The sequence below is a fragment of the Labrus mixtus genome, chromosome 5 (genome assembly GCF_963584025.1).
Source record: "Labrus mixtus chromosome 5, fLabMix1.1, whole genome shotgun sequence".
Lineage (NCBI taxonomy): Eukaryota > Metazoa > Chordata > Actinopteri > Labriformes > Labridae > Labrus > Labrus mixtus.
Genome location: NC_083616.1, coordinates 13107919 through 13129629, shown reverse-complemented (window position 1 = coordinate 13129629; position 21711 = coordinate 13107919). Strand labels below are relative to the sequence as shown.

At 41.5% G+C, this 21711-nt stretch overlaps 1 protein-coding gene and 1 long non-coding RNA gene across 7 annotated transcripts in view; both read left to right on the top strand.

Moving 5' to 3' along the window:
• Positions 1-12982, top strand: part of mef2cb (myocyte enhancer factor 2cb) — a 71462-nt gene extending 58480 nt beyond the window's left edge. For 3 of the 6 annotated variants that reach the window (XM_061037921.1, XM_061037919.1, XM_061037920.1), the window contains 7 exons: positions 834-1011; positions 1988-2035; positions 6915-7087; positions 7523-7546; positions 8401-8530; positions 8951-9086; positions 9338-12982. In XM_061037921.1, the coding sequence (XP_060893904.1) occupies positions 834-1011; positions 1988-2035; positions 6915-7087; positions 7523-7546; positions 8401-8530; positions 8951-9086; positions 9338-9683 (1035 nt within the window). In that variant the 3' untranslated portion in view covers positions 9684-12982. The remainder of the gene's footprint in view (positions 1-833; positions 1012-1987; positions 2036-6914; positions 7088-7522; positions 7547-8400; positions 8531-8950; positions 9087-9337) is intronic. The other 3 variants (XM_061037922.1, XM_061037926.1, XM_061037923.1) reach the window with 2 other exon arrangements.
• Positions 12983-18739: 5757 nt separating this feature from the next.
• Positions 18740-21711, top strand: part of LOC132974107 (uncharacterized) — a 39036-nt gene continuing 36064 nt past the window's right edge. Inside the window, exon 1 of the long non-coding RNA XR_009673096.1 lies at positions 18740-19623. This is a non-coding gene — a long non-coding RNA (uncharacterized LOC132974107). The remainder of the gene's footprint in view (positions 19624-21711) is intronic.

Here is a 21711-nt window from a genome sequence, read left to right as displayed (position 1 = left end):
CCATCAGCCAAGTGACACAATAAACATGACAGAACTAGACGCCTGGGGCCTGCAGGCTAACCTCTTCACGTGTTCCTGGGGAGATTGCTGACTAATGGGAGTCTACTGCTTAAAAACACATTATAGACTAGCTCCAAAAAATCATTCCTTATTGCGTTTAGCTCTCCAGTCTTGAAGCAACTTTTGAAAAAAGTCTGAGGGATCTCATTTTTTTTAGCAAGTGAAGACAGACTGAATTATCTATAGCTCGTTAAGAACAGCGGGATGCTGTTGGCTTTCTTACCAGTAAACCTAGTCAACCAGGAATGCAGCTCAGGGAATTTAAATGCAGAGACCACATCAGGTCAACCCTCTGCTGCACAATGACACAAATCCTAACATTTCAGAGGTAAAAATGGAGTCCTTACAGAATCATTTTAAGCAACCAACTTATACTAGATCAAGTTGGAATGCCAAAGTTTTGCCAAGACACATTAATCACCCTGAGATTAGTTTTTTTTCGCAGCTTTCCCTTTCCTTTGTATGGAGTGCTCCCTTTCATCATCCATACTGTCTTGTTTTGTTAGTTTGTTAGTTCTCTTTCTATCCTTCTCTGCAAGACGTGTTTGTTGTCAATGTATCTATATTGTCTGTCTCTGCCTTTTATTCTTCTCTGTTATGACTAAATCTAGAGTAACACTGGAGATCATCTAGATTTTTTATTTGTTTTACTTCCTTGGAGTTTTTCTGACAGATTTCTTTCTGTTTTGGCGTCCATTTCTCTACTCAAGTTCCGTTGACTCCTTTGTCTAATCAATCGTATATCTGTGTCTCCCCCCTCTCTTTCTCTGCAGGCCGTGCCCCAATCCAACTACGACATGCCCGTGTCCATTCCTGTCAGCAACCAGAACAATCTCATCTACAGCCATCCCGGCGGTTCCCTAGGCAACCACAACCTGTTGCCACTGGCGCACCACGGCCTACAGAGAAACAGCATGTCTCCCGGAGTGACTCACAGACCCCCCAGTGCAGGTAACGCAGGTGGAGCCTCACATGCCCTCATGCACATGCTTTTATCCCATCTGTCCATCTTTCCTATCTCTCAGAGTGTCTCCTTCTAAGTTCAGCTAATGCCTAGACTAAATGGGGCAACATTAGATAAAATATTTCAAGATTTTATAAATGATGGAAGTCAGAAATGTCAGCATAAAATTATCAAAAAGTAAAACATGAGAAAACAAATGCCAGGGATAAAACAAATTTAGAAATGAATGAGAAAGACTCAGAATCCCGTTATAGCATTGGCAAAAATAAAAATAGACACAGACATGAAATTCACCAAATTATTTTTATGACAGCTAACTGCAGTATTCCTTCTAAAGTCAGTAGATTAATCTAAAACCATCTCTCTGAAATGCACAAAGCAAGTGGATGATTTAATGTCTTATTAAGGCTGTAGCCCACATTCTGGTTGATTTAATGCGAGGGACTACACATGGGACGTCTGGCCTCTATGTATAGGCATTGAGGTGCTGGTGACATAAGCAAATCAGGCCTGTTGGTTTGTTATTGTTGTCCAAAGTCCTTTTTCTGTCCCTCTGGTCTGAAGGCTGCTGCCCACACGCTCACCCTGTCATTACAACTGAATGCTGTGAGCGCCAGCACAAACTAAATATGAGCTTTGGCGCTCGCAGCATCCACACCGAACCGCACAGACCCTTCCACTCCTCCACCTCGTATGGCTTGAAAATAATAATGTGTCATTTTTCTTGGACGGCCGCTTTATGTGTCCAGTTTTTCAAAGTGTAAAGGTTTGAGTGGGAAGCAGTATTACTTCTGGTATCGGTACACAATACATACAACACATACACAGTGGATTGTGATTAAATTGAGTTAGCTTCTAAAAAGGCCAGCGAGGTAAGAGACAGGAGGCAGAGTGGATGTAACGTGGGTGTCTATCCTCTAATGGTTTTCACTCTTTCACTCTCCTCTCTCTTTCATCTTTCAGGTGGCCTCATGGGTGCTGACCTCACCACTGGCGCAGGCACCAGTGCTGGTAAGAAATGCTCTCCTCTCGCGCAGTGTCAACCCAGTACTTACACGCAGTTGTCTGCTAACACACATACAAACACCCCCACACACACACATAGACATAAATGACACCCACTCACCCACTCGGGGCTGTAAAATGCATGACTAATAGTAACCCAAACCCAAGTGGAGATTTTGTCCATGATGTGTTGATGTTAGTGGTCGTGGAGTTCATATGGGAATGTTTGCGCAGCACTGAGGCTGTGACACATCCTGCCTGCGTTCAGCTATAAAACGCCAGAACAAGTGGGGGGAAACGGAACATAATCACCCTTTATACTGAAGCTGCAGACTGACTGACAGGCTGTCAGTGGAAATTTAAGGTTACATTTTCTCTTTGTAATGAGCCAAATCTTTATTTCTGAGTCTTCTTTGGGTTTTGAATTCAAATTGACATCACCCATAGCTCCAAGTTGGACCAGCTTGTTTTGCTATACAAACTCTCTGCACAGTTAACTGCTATCATATGTCTTCAATCAAATTAATCCAATGTTTGGAGTGGCTCACCATGCCGTAATGATCCTGTGGAGAGCGGAGTAACCCTTGTCTGAACTACATGTGTAAGGAATCTTATGTGTTAGCTTCTGTGTTTCTGTGGAATTGTCCCTGAGGATGTGTCAGGCCCGAGTTTATGGCATGGACTCTTATTTAAAGGGTTACATTTTACAGCCACAGCATACAGTGCATAATGGAAAAAGAAAGAAAGTAGGGGGCCAATGGGGGCACAGCTGGGCAGCCTCGTCTGGCCTCAAGGGCTCTATCACATGGGGTCAATGCCTGGTTTCTCTGTCTGGTCACTCATCACACACACAACAGGACCGTTTGTTGTGGCGTGTGTTCTGTCGACGGCGTGCTGCAGAGCGTGCTTCAAATGTAGCCTTTGTGTCACCACACTTGAGGAACAGAGGCGCTCTGTGCGAGCTGTGTGTCGCTCAGCAGCGGCGAAAAACACGATGTAGAGAGAGAGAGTCATGTGAGAGCAAAAAGATTCCATTCAAAGCGCTCTTAAATCTCATCGGGGGGGGGGGGGGGGGGGTGTGTCAGGCGGTGGGGGCACAGTGATGAATATCCACTGATGGTGGAAGCATGTGTGCAAAGGAGACGAAGCAGGGGAACACAGATGGAAGTGTTCTCCGAACTTGGTCAGCCACTTTAATGATGTTCCTTTAAGTGAGTCAGGGTGAGGTGGCACCACAAAGACCAGTTTATTGTTCCTCTTCTCTTTACCGTGGAGTTTGATAAGATGATTGTACGAGTAACTGTCTGGCCTGAGTATGAGTGTTTTTTTCTTGGCCTGGCCTGATTGATGGGGGGTGGGGGTGGGGGGTGTTCTCTGTGTGTCTGTGGATACAAATGCTGTGTGTGTGTATGGAAAAAAACATGCACAAAAACACATCATCTTCTTTTGGCGTCAGATGTCATGGTTCCACTGTAGAAATAACTCTACCTGTGGTTCTCCAGTAGTTTGGATGGATTGTAGAAATGGGTAAATCTGATGTATTTTTCAACTTGTAAAAGAATCAACATCTCAGCAAGAGTTTCTATTAATACTAAAACCGCAAAAGATTCTTTTTTTTCTCATTCCAGTTTAACAATAATAAAGGTATCAGTAATATTTAGAAACATTTTGAGTGTAATTGTAATAGGTTAATTTATGGTTCTATGAGGTCATTGTTTCCATGTCTGTCACAATATGCTGATAGACATTATGACATTATTCCGACTGAGACTTCACAAGGGGAGACAGAAAATGGCAAATGAAAAAGTTTAACACCCTGCGAGATTTGAGGTTTGTTGTTTGTTGCCTGGCAACTGGTCTTTCATGACTTTAAATACTTGAACTCCAAGTGTATCTCAACCATGTGGAAAAAACCTGAGTGTGTTTATTTATTGCAGATTTTGGATTAAGATTCACCTTGTTTTAATGATATCTAGATATCATTCTTAAGATTTAGCCTGTTAATTTAAAGATAGATTTTTTTGGTTAATCCTGCACATATAGGCTACATAACATGAAACTCAGACATGGGTTAAAATCTTTATAAAACGTGGTCTGAAAGTAATCCTAGTCCAGTGCAAAAAGGGAATGTTACTGAAGGCTGAATCCTCTTTTCTCTTCTATAGAAATAATTGTGTAAAGTGTGTACTTGTGTATTTTTGCTCATTCATATACAGTATGTGTATAATCTGTTAACTCCTCTGCTTGGTAGGAGAGAGTGAAAGGTGAGGAGGGATACAGACAGTGTGAAAGAGAGTTGATGAAGGGAGCTTCAGACAAAGGCCGCAGAGTGTAAAAAAACCTCCCACCTCCATTTGTGCAATTATGTAGCTGTCACGTACACTCCGATCAACACTCTGCGAGGAACTAACGAGAAACTCACCTCACACTTTGATCATACACCAATTAATCCATGAAATGAGAAACACACACTGAACAACTTAAAGACATCATCGGCCTAAATCACACAGAAATGAGAGCTTAAGAGCAACTGACAACAGCAGATCAAACAATGTGTGTCTCAATCTTTGGAAGCACCTCACACCAACTGTACAAGCTGTAAGCATAGGGTAACATCTTAGTTCAGTTGGAGAATTCAGGGTTGAATACACATTTGGCCAAACCGCAACGGAAGAGTGTGTGTGTATGGGGAATAGAACGGAGTGCGCCTGTTAGACCACAGAAATTTGTTCAGTAACAGTAAAATGTACACGAGTGTAACCACACCTCTCCTTTTTGTGTGTGTGTGTGTGTGTGTGTGCCTGTGTGTGTGTGAGAGAGAGAAAGAGACAAACACTTAAGGGGGGCCTTCTCAAACACAGGCATCACGAAGAGCGAAGAAGTTGTAACCATGGCATCTATAGAGGCAGATTGTGGTCCTTCAGCGTTGACCTCAGCTGTCTCCATACACTCCAAATAGCAAAGAGCTGTTTTATCTGAATCTCAGATCAGATGTCGTTCTCTATCTGTGACTTTTGTACTGTAGCAAAGCAAACTCCAGGCTGGGCTGTGTTTAATTTTGATACTTCCTCTAAACGGTTGACGCTAGCTCGTCCATGCAGCAGAAACGCTTTAGAGGAGGAGGAGGAGGAGAGTGGAAAATAACTTCTTGATATAATTTCTTCAGCTGATGAAAAGGATGTCGATATTGAATGCCACTGTCCTGAAAATCAGGCTACAGAATAGGAAGATTTGAGTCCCAGCTCCTGCTTCATTAGCTTAATTAGCTAATGATTTTTCTTTTGAAGTGCTTAAGGACTGGCCTCTGCCACTCATGATCATACTCATCTAGCAGATAATTGACTGGATGGCAGCCATCTCCACAGGGCGGCAATACACAGATGTCTGATTAACCGTCCCCGAGATGAAGTCCGTGTCATCTTGACCAAAGTGTATATTAAAGCCTCTGCAGAGCTCCGTCTCTTTTTTTATTCATCTGTACAGAAACACTGATGTACTTCCTGCTGGGTTATTTACTAAACTGTGTGTGCATGCAGTTTGTGTGTGTGTTTTATGAGTGTGTGAAGTCTCATTCATCTATCTCCACATGCACCCACTCAATCTCACAAAGGGCCGACACGAGAATGAGAAAGCGGGAAAACTGAAGAGGCAGCTGCCTCTTTTTGCTAATGTGAGATTGACACTGGAACTAAGAGGGTCCAATACAAAACACACACGTGCATCCATACGCATAAGCAGTCATACATTTTGTCTTGTGAAGTCATACTATGCTTATGTACACTCAGTGTGACAGAAAAAAAAAAAGCTGCTTATTTATAAATATGCATAAAATTGCATGCAGCACATGTACAAGCGCACAAAGTCTGTCTTGTTAACATCAACTGCTACAAGCTCACACATCACACACGCCATCAGAGGCTCACACAAACACACACACACCAGCAGTCACACACACTGTTTTTCTCGTTTTCTGTCAGACGGCCTCATTTTCTCTCACCGCTAGCGGTCGTTTACTCTTCAGATTGTTCAAATTGAGCTTTTGAGACTTTTCATTTCCAAACAACAAAAACCTCGCTCTCAAATTAAACAAAGATCAGCAAGGGAAATTGCCCAGGAAGACATCTGCAACTCATTTTCCCCCGGAGTATATGATTAGGAAATTCATTTATGTCTAACGTATAATTCCTGCCCGTCTTTCAAGTGGGAACGTCCACACAGTGCCCTGTGTTCTACCCTTTGGAAGAAGGAAGGAGAAGTAAAGGGAAAAAACAGCCTGCGGGATTGGGTTAGAAACAAAGACTATGTTGCTTGCAAGAATGCTCCACTCCATTTTTTTTAATGATGTTACTGCTGGGATATGGCCCCGCTGGTTTTTGAGGAGGAAATGGGTGCTGCAGTCAGCCCTCCATACTTAGAGGGGGATGCAGATCTGGTGGCAACCCCAAGGCAGGGTCTTTGTCTGAAGGATCCACACATGTGTTTAGCTCTGATGGACAAATGATGGGTCCCATCCCTCTCTGTGGTTCTGCTACCCATAATTAGATGTTTTTATACGATTCACTGGCTGTTGCCGGGCACATGTAACCTTAACTGACAGTGACAGAGGTGGAGGGTGAGGTGCTCGAAAGAGTGTGCGTCGTACGACTGCCTAGCAAACAGTGGTGATCCTCAAGGCAGGAGCAGCATGACCTCTTTTTGTGTTACATTTTCACGAAACACTTTTTAAAAGACAACTTGACTCACTGAAAAAAAGAAAAAGGCTACACAATCCTGATTTACAAGATTCAACAGTTTTAATAACATGCAGCTGTGCCTTTGTTTGATCTACCGATGAACAACCATTATAATGTATGCCTTTCTCTCTCTTCTTCCTCACCTGTCTCAGGAAATGGATATGGGAACCACCGTAACTCTCCAGGACTGCTGGTCTCTCCAGGTGGCATGAACAAGAACATGCAGACTAAATCCCCCCCACCCATGAACTTAGGCATGAACAACCGCAAACCTGACTTACGTGTGCTCATCCCCCCTGGTGCCAAGAACAACATGCCCTCCATTGTGAGTAATCTCCTGAACTTTCCCTCTTCCATCCACTGTCCTTACTGTAGACGCCCCTCTATGTGGGGGGTCATTTTTTTTATTTCCTTGTAGAACTCCGCTACTTCATCTCTTTATATCAGACTTGGGTTGATGAGAAGTTTTTTTTTTTCATTTTTGGCAGCTTTTTAAACATAAACTATTGTAAATATTCATTTTAATCCAAGTCTGATGTACTGCTCTGTGTGTGTGTTGGCCAAAATATTACTCTTAATATCTTTCTAATAAGGTGTGTTGAGTTAGTGCACTTACAATAGTTCTCCGTTGAAATTAGTTGTTTTTCCGTTGACCTACTCCTACAGCAGCTCCATCCCTATAGATCCACTAGTCAACACTATTCTCACTTACACTCACTAATTTGAATTTATCACCCTCCCCCCTTTTTAATGCCATCAGTCCGAGGATGTCGATCTGCTTCTGGTAAGTCAGATTGCCACTCAAATTTATAGATTAAAACTGCCCATAGCGGCCTTTAGAATCTGGAACTCAAATGTTTTATTTTGGCTTTTTTTTAATCACACACGTCTTGAGATAATTCTCAAGTCTCACCTCTTTATTTGCATTTCGTTTTTTTTTTTTTTCCTATCACTTTCGAGATCTTAACAGATACAGAACTTTAGAAAAAAAGTAGTCTTGATTCTGGAGTATTTTTACCTTTATTGTTGCTGACTCTGCTCAAGCCAACATTGTCATCTCACTACATTTTGCGAGGGTAAATAGTGCCATCCAGTGGCACATTAAAGGAACAGCAGCCTGGCCTCTTTTCTCCCTCAGCTTCCTCTCTTTTCTTGCTTCTTTTTCCTCTCAAAGGAATAATGAGTCTTGCTCTGCACACATACATCTGGCTGCTTTTATTTGTCTGACTGTAACTATGAAGGTCCAGGAAAAAGCGGATTTTCATATAGCATCAAACCTCCATTATTTCCTTCCGAAGCCTCCCCTCTGCTACAGTAGTGCCTCTCCCTTGCCACCGCCACCCTGTGTTGCTGTGGAGACCAATGCTGTTACTATAGCGACAGCAGGCCCTCGGAAAAAAAAAAGGGCTGGTAAATGATAGGGTTGGCAGAGTTCAGCAGTGCCGTGTGTCAAGTGATTAATTTCCCCCTGAAGTTGGCATCACATTCATTCTCCCAGCATCTGTTGAGTGAAACAAAGAGATGAAAGAAAGTTTTCTTGGTTTTGATTGCAGTTTCTCTTTTGTTTGTTCTGTCTGGAAGTTGATTTCATATTTTCAAGCCTCTCCTCTCTCTCTGTCTCTTCTTCCTCTGACACAGAACCAGAGAATAAACAACTCTCAGTCTGCTCAGTCATTGGCCACCCCTGTGGTATCAGTAGCAACTCCCACTCTGCCAGGACAAGGCATGGGCGGATACCCATCAGCCATCTCTACTTCATATGGTACAGGTGTGTATAGAAGAGTGTAATATTTCGACATTAAATTTATTTGTATACAAATATTCCATCTTTATAATTCTATATGTATTTATATTTTTTTAGTTAAATACATTTTCAAGCATTCTTTCCAATACCCAAAATAAAAGTACAAAAAAAGTATCACATTTTAATTTTTGTTATGAATCATAAAAAAACATTTTGGCTGATGTCAGGTGTATGCTTCGCTTTTGAATCCTCCTTCCCATTTTTAAGTGTAATCTAACAGTCGCACAGCAGAGGGTGCTATTTGTCAAGGAACTAGCACAGGTCATGCCCATGTTACTTCGCGGCAGCATTTTATCAGAGCGGCCCTCCTCTCTGTAACTTAAACGTGAGCTTCTGTGAACAAGCCTGTAATGTGCTTTCTTTTCTTTTTGTGTTTGTACTCAGAGTACTCCCTCAACAGTGCAGACCTGTCCTCCCTCACCGGCTTCAACAGCGGCAGCTCCCTTCACCTCGGCTCGATGAGCGGGTGGCAACAGCAACACATTCAGAACATGCAGCATTCAGCCCTCGGCCAGCTAGGGTGAGTGTGCTCAGCTTAATCTGAGGTGTTGTTGTGAAATGCATGATGAAATTTTCACAAGCTCATTTGTTAAGATGCCAGACGTCCTTCTCTGTTTTCAACCTTCACTTGCAAGGTCCAGCACAAATATGACACCTCCCTGTTTTGAAGTAATGAGTGTGTGCATGCCTTGTTGTGCGACTGACTATAAGATCACTTTGTTTCTTGCTCTGTAACTCTTTAACCCCTTGCCTTTCCTTTCCTTCCAACAGAAATTGCTCTAGCTCTCACTTATGTCAGGGTTCAAATCTGTCCCTGCCCTCTGCTCAAAGCCTGCACATCAAGTCCGAACCTGTTTCTCCTCCTAGAGATCGCACCAGCAACACACCGGGGGGCTACGGTGGCGTACCGCCTCCCCAGAACCCCTCGTCCCGCCAGGACTCGGGACGCTCCCCGGTCGACAGCCTGAGCAGTTGTAGCAGCTCCCACGAGGGCAGCGACCGCGACGAGCACAGGAACGAGTTCCACTCACCTCTGGGACTGGCCAGGCCCGCCATGGACGAGCGCGAGAGCCCCTCCATCAAACGGGTGCGCCTGTCAGAAGGATGGGCCACATGATAACTCCGTCCTCTCCCCAGCAAGTGCCCCAAGTTGCCCTGAGCCCCCCCCCACCCCCACCCCCCGACAACAACACAGCGCTACAATGCCCCCAAGTCAACTCCCTCCTCTTCCTTCTTTCACTTGATAACATGAGTCACTCACCGCTGACCCCACCGCCTCTCCTTTATCTCTCTAACGCTGAAGGAAAGAAAAGGGACAGCCCTTTTCAAAAATATGTTGATTTCTTTTTTTTTTTATTTCTGTTTGCTGAGTGTGTGTGTGCTATACATATTGACATTATATAAACCAGTGGGGTGTTGTAATGGGGGTTTGGGAGGGCGGGTGTCGGTTGGGACGGGATCTGGGGGTATTTTTGTCGGGGAACTATGCATCAATTGTATTATGTGTGGCTAAAAAGAATCACGTATGCATATATCTTTACACGTGGGTGTATATGTGTGCATATATGCATATCAACAAATAAACAAAAAAATAGTCAGGTACTCCGTTTCATAAAACGTACTTACACTTTGCCTCAGCGATATATCAGTGACTAGAGACAAAAAAGACAAAAAAAAAAAACATTAACATGAGAGTGAGTGTGTGTGTCCGATGGGAAACACGTTAGCACTTGAGTTGGACAGACAATACATGTGTACAGTGTCAGTTTCATTGCTATAAACATTCTCTGCAGTTCTCCCTTGCGAAAATGTGTGTTAACATTAGATGATGTCATGTTGCAGGTTCAACGTATTTATGTAAATAGAGGGTTGAGGGGGGGGTGGGGAAGGGGCAGGGGGTTCAAAAAGTTGCCAGACATTACAAGATTTATTTACTCACTAAATGAAAAAGCTATTATGCAACATTTGAAGGATTGTACAGGTAAACAGGCGGCCCCGATGCTAGACGTGTGGAACCTTTGATGAAGTTAGCGCTCCCCTGAACGAACAGAGCCGAGCGAGGACCACCCTTTGATCCGAGAGCTATGTTAGCGTAATCAAGACAACTCGGGATCTAGTATTAATATTCAGTGTTAATAAACAAACAAAAATGAAGAAAAAAAAAACAATTGTACGATACACTTGCTTATATTTTCATATGAAAGGAATACAATGCAAAGCATTTTTGTGGCTTTTTGTAGTTTCTATAAGCCAGAATGTGTTTTTGATAGCTTTGCTAATAAGAGATGGATAGTTCGCCCAGAGGGGAATCGACAGGGCTTTGAAGTCCTAAGCCATGAAAACAGACTGAGATCCAATGCTTTGCTGAACTGTTTTATCTTTGTAGAGGTTTGTTTTTAAACGTGTATTTCTAATTAAATATAATAATGGTAATATTAAGAATCTTTAAAAAAAAAAATCTGTGAAATTAACATGCTTGTGTATAGCTTTCTAATATATAAATATATATACTAATGATTTCTGTTGGTTTCTTAGTGGAGTTTCTATGTGCAGTTGCACATGTTGTCTGGTTTGTTTCATTTGAGCCCTGAACAGTGGCGTTCAGGGCTGTATTTAGTCTAACCTTAAAAAAACCAGCCGGGTAACATCGCCAGGGTTTGTAGCAGAGGAAAGACGGTCCTGAATGCTGACAATAAAAAAACAAGCTGTTAGTGGAAGACGTCCGGAGACTGGAACAGGGGACGACTCCGGAATAAATGTTGACACATGATGGACAAGTCTGTCATACAGATGAGGAAATATGACTGGCCCTTAGTCCAGATACATTTGTATGTATTGGACATTTCATCCTGTAGCTTAATCATGATTCAATTATCTAATGAGAAAGTCCTTGACATTATCAATGATCTGCTGCATCTTCAAACTTGTGTTCAGCATTTTCGCAAAACAGCACAATACCCATTCTAGACAATTTTCTCTTAAACAGCATTCATGTAAAATTATTTTGGTATCATTGGCATTGTGGGTAATTCTCCCTGATAATTTTTTTAAACCTAATTTGGTCCTTGCGTCACCTCGTGTTCCAGTCTTCAGAACAGGACCCACGTCCTTCACCACATGCTCAGCATCAGACACACAGGGACAGAATTGATCATGCTGGTAGGAAAGAAGCACAATTTGTTTATTTGAAATAAATAAATAGCTTGTTTTGATTATCTATTTTTTAAAAACAATGAAACTAGCCACATATCTCTCTGCCTCCCACTCCCGTATCTGCTGTCACTTAAGTGTTATGATATTTCTATGTGCATATTTCATGCAGGTTCACTATGTTGTTACTGTAAACAGTCTGTGTAGTCAAACAGGGGCAGAGCCTCTATAATGGTGTTCTTCTTCTCTCTTTTTTTTTTAAAACTCAGTACAAAACGGTTGAGAAAAAAAAATGAACATGATGTTTCAGGCAGCGAAAAGTGTGGAGAAACCAAAGCCAGTGGCATTTCTGTGTTGTAAACTCAACTTTTATTTTCACATTCATTTATGGTTTTTGCAAGCATTGAAACAAGACAATAAAAGAATTTGCTCAAATGTACAATTGGTTTCACATTTCAATTTCAGCCAAGCCACAACAATTCACTCCCCTCCCTTCCCTTGTGCAATGCATTACAATCATAAGAAAGACAGAAATGATATATCAACCTGCCCTGATGATTGACAAGAGTTCTGCAGTTCTGACGATCATTTCAACCAAAGACATGCAGAGAACTTGTCTTTATATTTTTGTTTTCTTTTCTTTTTTGTGTATGAGAAAATTTCAAACCTTATTTTCACCACCTGTTGATCAGATTTTCTTTATTGTTCATTATTATAATATAGATTTCATGTTGGTACCTCAGACTTGACACGCTCAGTACCTCAGCTGATGTTTTGCAGTCAAAAGGGGGAGACCATACAAGTGTACAGCCATGTGTAATAACCATGTTCTACCATTGCTTCAGGTCCCTACATTCACATGGGATTCTTTGTTGTTCCACCGTGTTTGTGGTTTATTTAAGTTGTATTCAAAAGCTGAAAAAAATAGTTTCTGAAAAAAAATTAAGCGTGATATGTTACAAAAAAAAGTCAGTCTGTAGTATGAAATGTAGCTTGTATAAACCTGAAACTAAGGGAGGTTTGGAAATCATGTTTTGTGGAGCGCTAGAGTGGCTTTCAGCGGCATAAGCTGGCCTTTGTCGCCACTTGAGACTTAGATGGTTTTTAAATTAAATCCACATCTCTGTAACTCAAGAGACTTGATTCAGCTGTATGTAGTGGAAACGTCATGGGATGAAGTCAAAGTGTCCTCTGCTGGAGGTGAAAAAGGCTATTTGTATTTTGCAGAGATTTCAGTAAAGTTACTGGCTTTCTTAGTTATTCTGACGTGACTCGGTGTGAATTCATTGTGTTTGACTGCTTTTTGCATGCTTAGCTAGTTTATGTTGCTTCAATAGGTCTTCAACTACTGGAAGTCAGTGCATGCAAAATAGCTTCATTTGAAGACAATATAAAGTATATGGGTCATGAAATATTAGTCAAAATGCATCATTTTCTATTTGATCTTACAATTCACATTTTTTTTTAATGTTAAATTTCAATATAAGTATTCATACTGAAGACATTGATTTGACATTTAAAGCCATGGTTTTTATTACAGTGGCCTCATCTCACACAGTGATAGAGTATACAATAAACACAGTTCTTAAGTGAAGGAGAAGAAAAAACAGGTTCATAAAAAATGCAAACACAATGATCTGCTCCTACAAATTTTGCAACCCCTCCCAGCCCCACCCCTCTCTCTCTCTCTCTCTCTCTCTCTCTCTCTCTCTCTCTCTCACACACACACACACACACACGCGCACGCGCAAGCACGCGGTCTTGGCCTACTCCAAACCTTGTTCAATGAAAAATGGAAATTAAAAAAAAGAAGCGCGATATCATTCAGCTAAATTTATGTTTTTCTTCCCTTTATTCTTCCTTACTTTTAACAGTCAGGTGGGGCTATGACGCAGCGAAATTAGATCGAACACATGAGAACTGCGTATTTAATCAAAATGGTGGCGCGTGACGCATTTCTGAGGACTGAAAATACAACAATCAGCAACAGAAATTGCACATTTATTTAGAGCCTGCGTAGTTTCCCTTCGCGGTCAACACGCCGACACACGTTTGGATGCTTAGACACTTTTTTGTCAGTCATATTTTACTTGTGCTGGAATTGACGCGTCTTCTTAAGGCCTGCTGTAAAGTGCATTTGTCTTCTGCCCGCTGTGGTTCCATTTAACATCAAGTTAATGTGTTTTTAATTGAAGTGCATCGCTCAGCCTATCAAGTACAGTGGAACAATAAAACAATGGAACAAGCATGGAAGGCGAAAAATCTAGCCAATATATTTCTATTAAACTCTCTGGCTCTGAGATGGTTCGCGAGCTTTACGCACCGTTTTGAACTATTGCAGGATTTTTTTATCACGTGAAAAATAAGAACCTTGATTTTGTGTTTTCTGTCTCTCTTGTATGATATAAACAAATTAGATCAAAGGTGCTACAGTCAAACGTTCTCATTTAATTCCGGTGTATTTGTTAAGGGAAAAAAAACATGTGCTCTAAGGGTTCCTGAACACTTATTTTTAGAACTCTGCATTGCAATGCAATGGCTCCTGGTTACCAAATGATTTCAAATGAGTCCAAATAAACTCCAGTTTTTTTGTATGTGTGTTCCTGTAATAATCTTAATTTGAGGGTTAGATTTTTTTCCATGTATGTACAAGCATAAAAAAGAAGCCTGGCATCATGATTGGGTTTCTTTTGGAATCATGCCAGAAATAACAGGAGAAAAAAAATCAACCATAATCACTGGTAGGCGAAGCTTTAAAAGGTGGGTTATATCAGATGTTTTGGTCACACAACTTATACACGAACCTTTACTTTTTGGCGGAATGTGCAAAAAAATCATATAAAACGAAATCATCAATCGACTGAAACCCTTCATCGTCTACATCTTGGTTGCAAACTAACATTTATCACTCTTTTGAAAACTCTCTACAACATGATTTACGGTACTACGGATAGTTGGATGTAGTGTTATAACTGTAATGGTTTGTTTTAGTATCCAGGGGACTGTGTCTGGAAAGCACATAAAGTCGTGTGTACAATAAAATTAATTACATGTCAGAATTAATCCATAGTGACAACACTTTTCACAGTTTCTCAAAAAGGTCAGACCGACGCAAGAAGACGCGTCACCGTTTGAACAGACAGAACATCTGATCAATGTCTGATTAAACCTGCAGACACCAGGAAAATAAGAAAATAAGGAAAAAAGAGTTAGGTTAGGAAAAACGGAAAAATGATAAAGGCGTAATTAAAGGAAAAGGCTTAATTCAATATTATCCAATAATGTACAGAAAGCGGCCTTCATGAACATCTCCCAGTTGCTTTATTATGAAGGAGCTTTGAAATCAGTCAAGCGTTGCATTATGCTGCGTTAATTGGGCTGCAAAACAAAACAAAAAGACTGTAAATTGTCAAACTGTTCATGTACATGCATTGTGTGAAAGGAATTCTAATATGCAAGTGCAGTGACAGAGAAAGATGGCAGTCATCATCATTCTCCAAAATCACCACTAGATGTCAGCATTTAGTCGCCCAGCTGAACCATGTCTATCTCTCATCTTCCTCTTCCTCCTCATCAACAGCCTCATCCTCAGTCTCTAAAGCTATTCGTGCAGATCGTAAAGAACAGTTTTTATAGTGAGTGTCATTGTGAGAGACTAAATTCCTCCTTTATCACTAAAACCTCCTCAAACGCAGGAAAATGTTCTTCATATTTCAAGTAAAACAAAAGAGAAATAGAGATCATACTTATACTAATTATAATAACAATTATTGTTATAAGTGTTATTGTAATTATAATGATAATAGATGAGTTTACACGAAAGAAGGACTATAGATTGTTTTGTAAAAATAAGAATAAAGCTAATGATCGGTGCACCGTGTGGGAGACTCCTAACACCATTAACTATAAACCTTTTGGGGAATAAAAATAACCTGGATGCGTCTTAATCTTGGAGGTGTTTCATTACAAATATTCCATAATAGTGTTTGCAGTGCCAGACAAGTCTCCTCTGTTCCTATTTAAGACTTAACCCTAAAACGCTGACGTCTGGCCTTAAATTGGAAAAAAAATTGTGTTTAAATGTGTTTTTTTGCCCTCATATTAATCCAGGAAAAGTTTACGACGACGCTTTTGCTCGCTTCGTTTTAGAATAGTTTTTTTAAGCCAACCTTGTAGCCGAATTATTGGCTCATATATCTTGACTCCGTGTGAAAGCATATCAATATTGAAAAGGTTAGACAAATATAAAACATCCGTCGTTTTTGTTTGTCCTCGTTTTCAACCACATAATTTTCTGTTAAGGATTAGTTGTTGGTGTTTTTTTTTTTTGTTTGTTTTTTTATTGCGCACGCGGCCTAATTGGTCTATTAACACACAATGCCGTTTATAATGCTACCAAGTCGTTTCTACAGAAACACGGAGCAAACCCGAAGTCCATAAATCACACGATTTAAGTAAGCGTCAATAAACAGCGGACCTCTCCTCTTTCCAACCTATTTGAAGAATACTTGACTTCTTGACTTTTTCTTTTTCAAACAAGCCTTTTTACAGGCATGGCCCCCTGAAATGAAGGTCTTCCCAAAACGTCGTTGTTAACGAATTAGCCACGAGTCATCCATTTTTTTTTTACTCGGAAGGTCTCTCACTACAGCAGAAATATACTTTACTTGGTCTGCGTAATTATCTACAAACACACACACACACACACACACTCCTTTCACGAGCCATCCCCATAAACCTACACGTGCCGCAGCCTGTCATTAAAACAAAACAACATAAACAACGTCTTATTGTAAGAGTTATGCTTTGGTTTTGTGTAACGCAGAAACGTGAGACACATACGAGCTCGGTCATTGTCGACTTTGAAGATAATCCAAGGTGTGTGTGAGTGTGTGTGTGTGCGTGCGTGCGTGTGTGTGTGTGTGTGTGTGTGTGTGTGTGTGTGTGTGTGTGTGTGTGTGTGTATGTATGTGTGTGTGTTTTTTTTTGTGTGTGTGTGTGTGTGTGTGTGTGTGTGTGTGTGTGTGTGTGTGTCCTTCAGAATGTGTTAGTTGTTGATGTAAACGAGGGTAATACAACAGAGGGTGATGAGTGAACTAATTAAAATGACATTCTGGGAAACAGTAAAAGTACCCCTTTTCCTCGTAAAAAACGTTAAGTTTTTCCAGAGTTATAAGCCCAGCATAGGTGTGGTACCGGACTCCTGTGGCTTTGAAAGTGTTTACGTGTGCCAGCCTGACCACTAGTGTTGAGCCACGAGCAGATTGAGAGCAGGGTTCAATAAAGAGGGGAGTAGCCTATAGGGACTGCATCAGCTCAGACTGATAGCACAAAGTTTGTTCTGCTGGAAAACGTCCTAACAACTTGACAGAAACGGCAGCAGGAGCACCTTTGGGTGGTGTTAATTGGAGGTAAGTTCAAACGTTTGATTCAGGGCTCTCGGTGCAGATCAGAGGTTGGAGATGCACTAAGTGAAATTTCGTAAAAGAGAAATGTGATAATAAAGATACTTAAATGGAAATCCTTTGTATTTTAATTATGATATCGTTGTTTAAATGTTTCTCTAAGTGCACTGCACTTGCATGCGCGCCCCTGGCACCACTGAGCGCGTGCACGGACACCGAGGAGACAGCCTGAGCAATTGTAGCCTAAATGTCAGCGCTGCGTCACTGGCTTTCTTACAAACTGGGCAGGAGACTTTTGGATTGATATGTTCTGCACTACCTGGCTGTGTCTTTCTCTTATTCTGAGCTCGATCTGAAGTATCACCTCAGATTTACCTCTGCAATTCATCTATTGTTTGCCCTCCACAACAGAGCTCTTTGTTCATGCATGCTGGATTTGAGTATTCAAAGGCTACCGCCGATTTACATCATTTAGATAAAAACATTTTTTAACTTATAAGAGCAAATGGCAAAGATTTCATGTGTTTGCATTTAATATCACGTTAGCATACAATTTTAATATGAAATCAGTAATTTTACGTGATAAATGACATCGCTATAACATGCATTACAAGGTCTTTACATCTACACGAAGAATGATGCCAAAACAACACAAATCTTAAAGTGCTTAATGCAAATCTACCCACTGAATATGCATCAATATTGAAATAATACGCACACCAGAGCCAACGGCGTCCGAGCATTGAGAATGGCGGAGCGGGTCTTCTTATTACGCATGGGCGGCTTTCCACGCAGGAGCCTCGGTTCCCCTTCTCTTCATGTCTCGGCTCCATCCCGGTCACATTAACGTAGCCTCTTGGAAAAACAAACAAGGCTAAGTCGGCTCTCAAAACGACAAACACCCAAGACCCGGCTGGGGGGAATTACTCCGACTGCAGCGGGGCGGACTATGTAGTAAGCGGGATTTGCATATTTGGATGCGCTAATTGCCTTGATGTATTTAAATATGGCTGCACGTAGCTGATATACTTGTCTACGTCATTGAACGTGCCCTCGCTGTTAAACTAAAACGTGAATCCGGTTGAATCTAATGGATACGCCTGCAATTAGAAATAGAAGGGGGAGTTAATGTAAGAAATTATGCTTTTCGTTCTCATGTTTTCTATCCTTATTTAGTCAGTTTAGAGGCTTTTCTGACATTCAGAGAAACAATATGACTAAAAGAGAAAATCATTTATGTTTGTTTTTTTAATTGGTGAAAATCACAACAGTGCAGGTCTAACCTGACGCCTTTGCGTCAATGATGGGGGGAGAAGTGGTTTTCTTGTAGAGTAAAGCGCTCTAACTTGCCTCGCAGAAAAAGTCGAGCAATATAATTTATTCACTAAAACAAAAAGTGTGTCATCACCAAGAGAATTAGCTGAAGACACAGGATTGCTGTTAGGCTATAGACAAGTAGGTCAGCTCATTCTAACTTTTTTGTTTGATAGATTTCTCTAATCTTTTTTTCTTTTTTTGCCTTCTCTCTTTTGGCTCTGTGTGTCCTTACTGTGGGAGGGGGCACGCGCGCTTGAGTCTTATCAGATAACCCCTTATTAGGCTTCTGGGAGCAAGGTGGAGTCCAGTATAGGCCCATAGTGAAAACACAGATCCAATAAAAGGCTTGAGTGAACTTTAAAGTTCTGTAGTTTTTCTTTCTTTTTATTATAGGATTAAAGGCCTCATTCTAGACTGAGTTTGGGAATTGCGTGTAGCAAACCTGCCCACCCCCCTGTCTGAAAACTCGTTGAATGCGTTCCGTTTGTCAAAGCGTGTTAGCGTGTACGCCTGCAGCAAATTCATTACCAGCCAACTACGAGGCTCACTTCGTAACCTGGTCAGGGAAACCGGAGGGAGAGGTCCACGCCAAAAGCGCGAACAATGCTGCCTCAGTTCGTGCGTGCAACAAAAGAACCGAGGGAACTTGTTTGAATTTCAGAGCACGTCCTCTGCTCACACAGAAGGATGGACTTTACATCCCCTCCTAGCCCCCACCACTCCTCCACCTCCTCCTACCCCCCATCATCATCATCATCATCACCACCCTCTCCCTCCTCATCCCACCCCACCACCACCACCAACAGGGAGAGAAAAAAAAAACTTGCACACTCTGAGAGCTCAACTGTGCATGCACTTTTGTATTTGGTGCTTGAAGACGTTCTGGGAAAGTTGTGTCTCTCCTTCTCCCCATCCCTGCCTGCTTCTTCTTCTTCTTCTTGTTCTTCTCGTCGCCAATCATGTGCTTGGGATATGCTCATGCTTTGCACAGAGCAGCCGAAGCACGCCTAAAGCCGGCTGCTGATTGTTAGCGGCAGTTTTAAACTGATGCACCACCACCAAATAACACGGCTGGGATCTTTGTGGAGAACATATACCACATCACGGTTCACACGGACGCAGCCGCGCTTCTCCTGCTTGGGACGCTTTCTGACCGGCTGCTGTGGTTTGACTCTCCGTTAGGAAGTAAGTCCAACTTTTGTTGCTGCTTTAAAAGCAACCGTGTGCGTAAAGGTTTTCCCATGTGTGCAGAAATTGAAACCCAGGCCAAGGCTCAGAAACAAAAATGCGATTTGTTTCGAGTTGCTTATAACTAATAGTGTTTGTAGAGACACAAGCAAATTCGAAATGAGGGCAGGGAATGTTTCCCCACACACTTTGGGAGAAATACGCACTGATTAGAGTTTTTTGGCCGCTTTAAAGGAGAGAGCATATGCTCAAACTGAACGGTTACAAAGTGAACACTTTCTTCACGTGTGTATTATATTTTATCAATGATCATTTTAATATTTGATACTTTATAGCAGGTTTAAAATGGTACAATTCAGCTTTCTTCGTTTGACCTCACTTAAGACTTTTATAGTCAGTAGCCTATTCATACAGAAGTAGATACTTCTTATAGGTACCTGTTTCTTTTCGACTTGGTTATTTTTTCTAAGAAAAAGGAATATCTATCTTTTCAGGCATCAATTTAGATCCATATCATCATTTTTATCAGGCCCATTTGTTAAACACTGCAGCTGTAGTTAATGTGGATTCGAACAGTGAGAGAAATGTGAATTTTGTGTCGATGTAACTTAACGTGGAATGGAGAGGCATATCTAAGCACACAAGCACAATTCAGTCACATGAAACCGCCACACATTTTCTGTTGTAGTGCTTTGAAAAATACAACTTTGTTTGCTCTACATTGACTGACAAACAAGGCGTTATTTGTATTATTTAACTGTTTTTACGCACGAAAGCTTCGTTTGCTCAAATAGATAATACGAATATAATCGCGCCCTCCTGGTACATTTCTTTGCCTTTTCTAGACCCAAATCATTAACCTTCATTGAAAAACAACGTAATATGATTTTAAGAGGATCAGCAGGTTGTGAGTTTTAAAACTGGTGTGCGGTGATTAGTGCATGGCCTCTGTGTGGGAGGCCTATTCTGAAGCCTCCTTTACCCTAATGAGCAGTGCTTTATAATGCTGATCGAAATGATGACAAGTTGGTCATACAGTCTACTCTCCAGAACATCCTCATCAGGGGGACGGGTGATTGTGGATGTGCAAATATTTGCGATGCATTAATATAAATGTAGTGACTTAATGTTCATGCGTAAATAGTCTTTTTTTTATGCTTCATTGTTAAACATTAGGACACATTCAGGTGGCTGGCTTTTACGCACAATACGGAATATGTGATTTTAAACGGTATGACTCGAACATAATGCTATGGCTGCACAATTAAAGTACAAAGTGGTGTAGATAGGAAGCGATACCTTATTGACAGGCACAGGCCCTGTGACTCATATGCGCTCATTAAGACACCTCTGCTTGGCCCCTCCCACACACAAGACCAGAGTAAACTTGAGAGCCCTATTTAAAACTACAGCGAGTGAATTGGACACCTGGAGTACATGGGGGTGCTGGGGCCATTAAAAGAAGAATATTCATTTATTATACAAAATGATAGTTCATTTATCCTGTATGAAAACACACACACCCAGACGCACGCACCCACACACCCACACACCCACATACCCACCCACACACACACACACACACACACACACACACACACACACACACACACACACCAGCACGAAAACTCAGAATTAAACTTTATTCCTTCTAATTGGGAGAGCTATGGTCCACACAGAATCAAAGTTGTGCACTCGGGATGTCATGAAGTGACCTGCAGCTTCATGCTCCTGCGCATGATCCATCACATGTTCCGCTGCCTGTTATTGTTGACTCAGTTCCAAAGATCCCATACATTGACCCATTTGTGCTGAGCCAATAACTATACTTTCATATCTGTGGGGGGAAAACACGCGTACAGGATGAAGCGCTCTGGCTTTATTCCGCTGTGAGGGGACTTCTTCTTCGCAGCCGAATACCATTGTAGTCTATCTACCCTTCGGATGCGACGATGACAAAAACACACGAGGCTAGTAAGGATATCGACGCAAAAATCGAGAACGTGAGAGCATTTTAACTCCTAGGATGGTAGGTCATGTATGAGAAAAGGAGCAATAATCAAGAGAGTAGCGTGTTATTGCGAA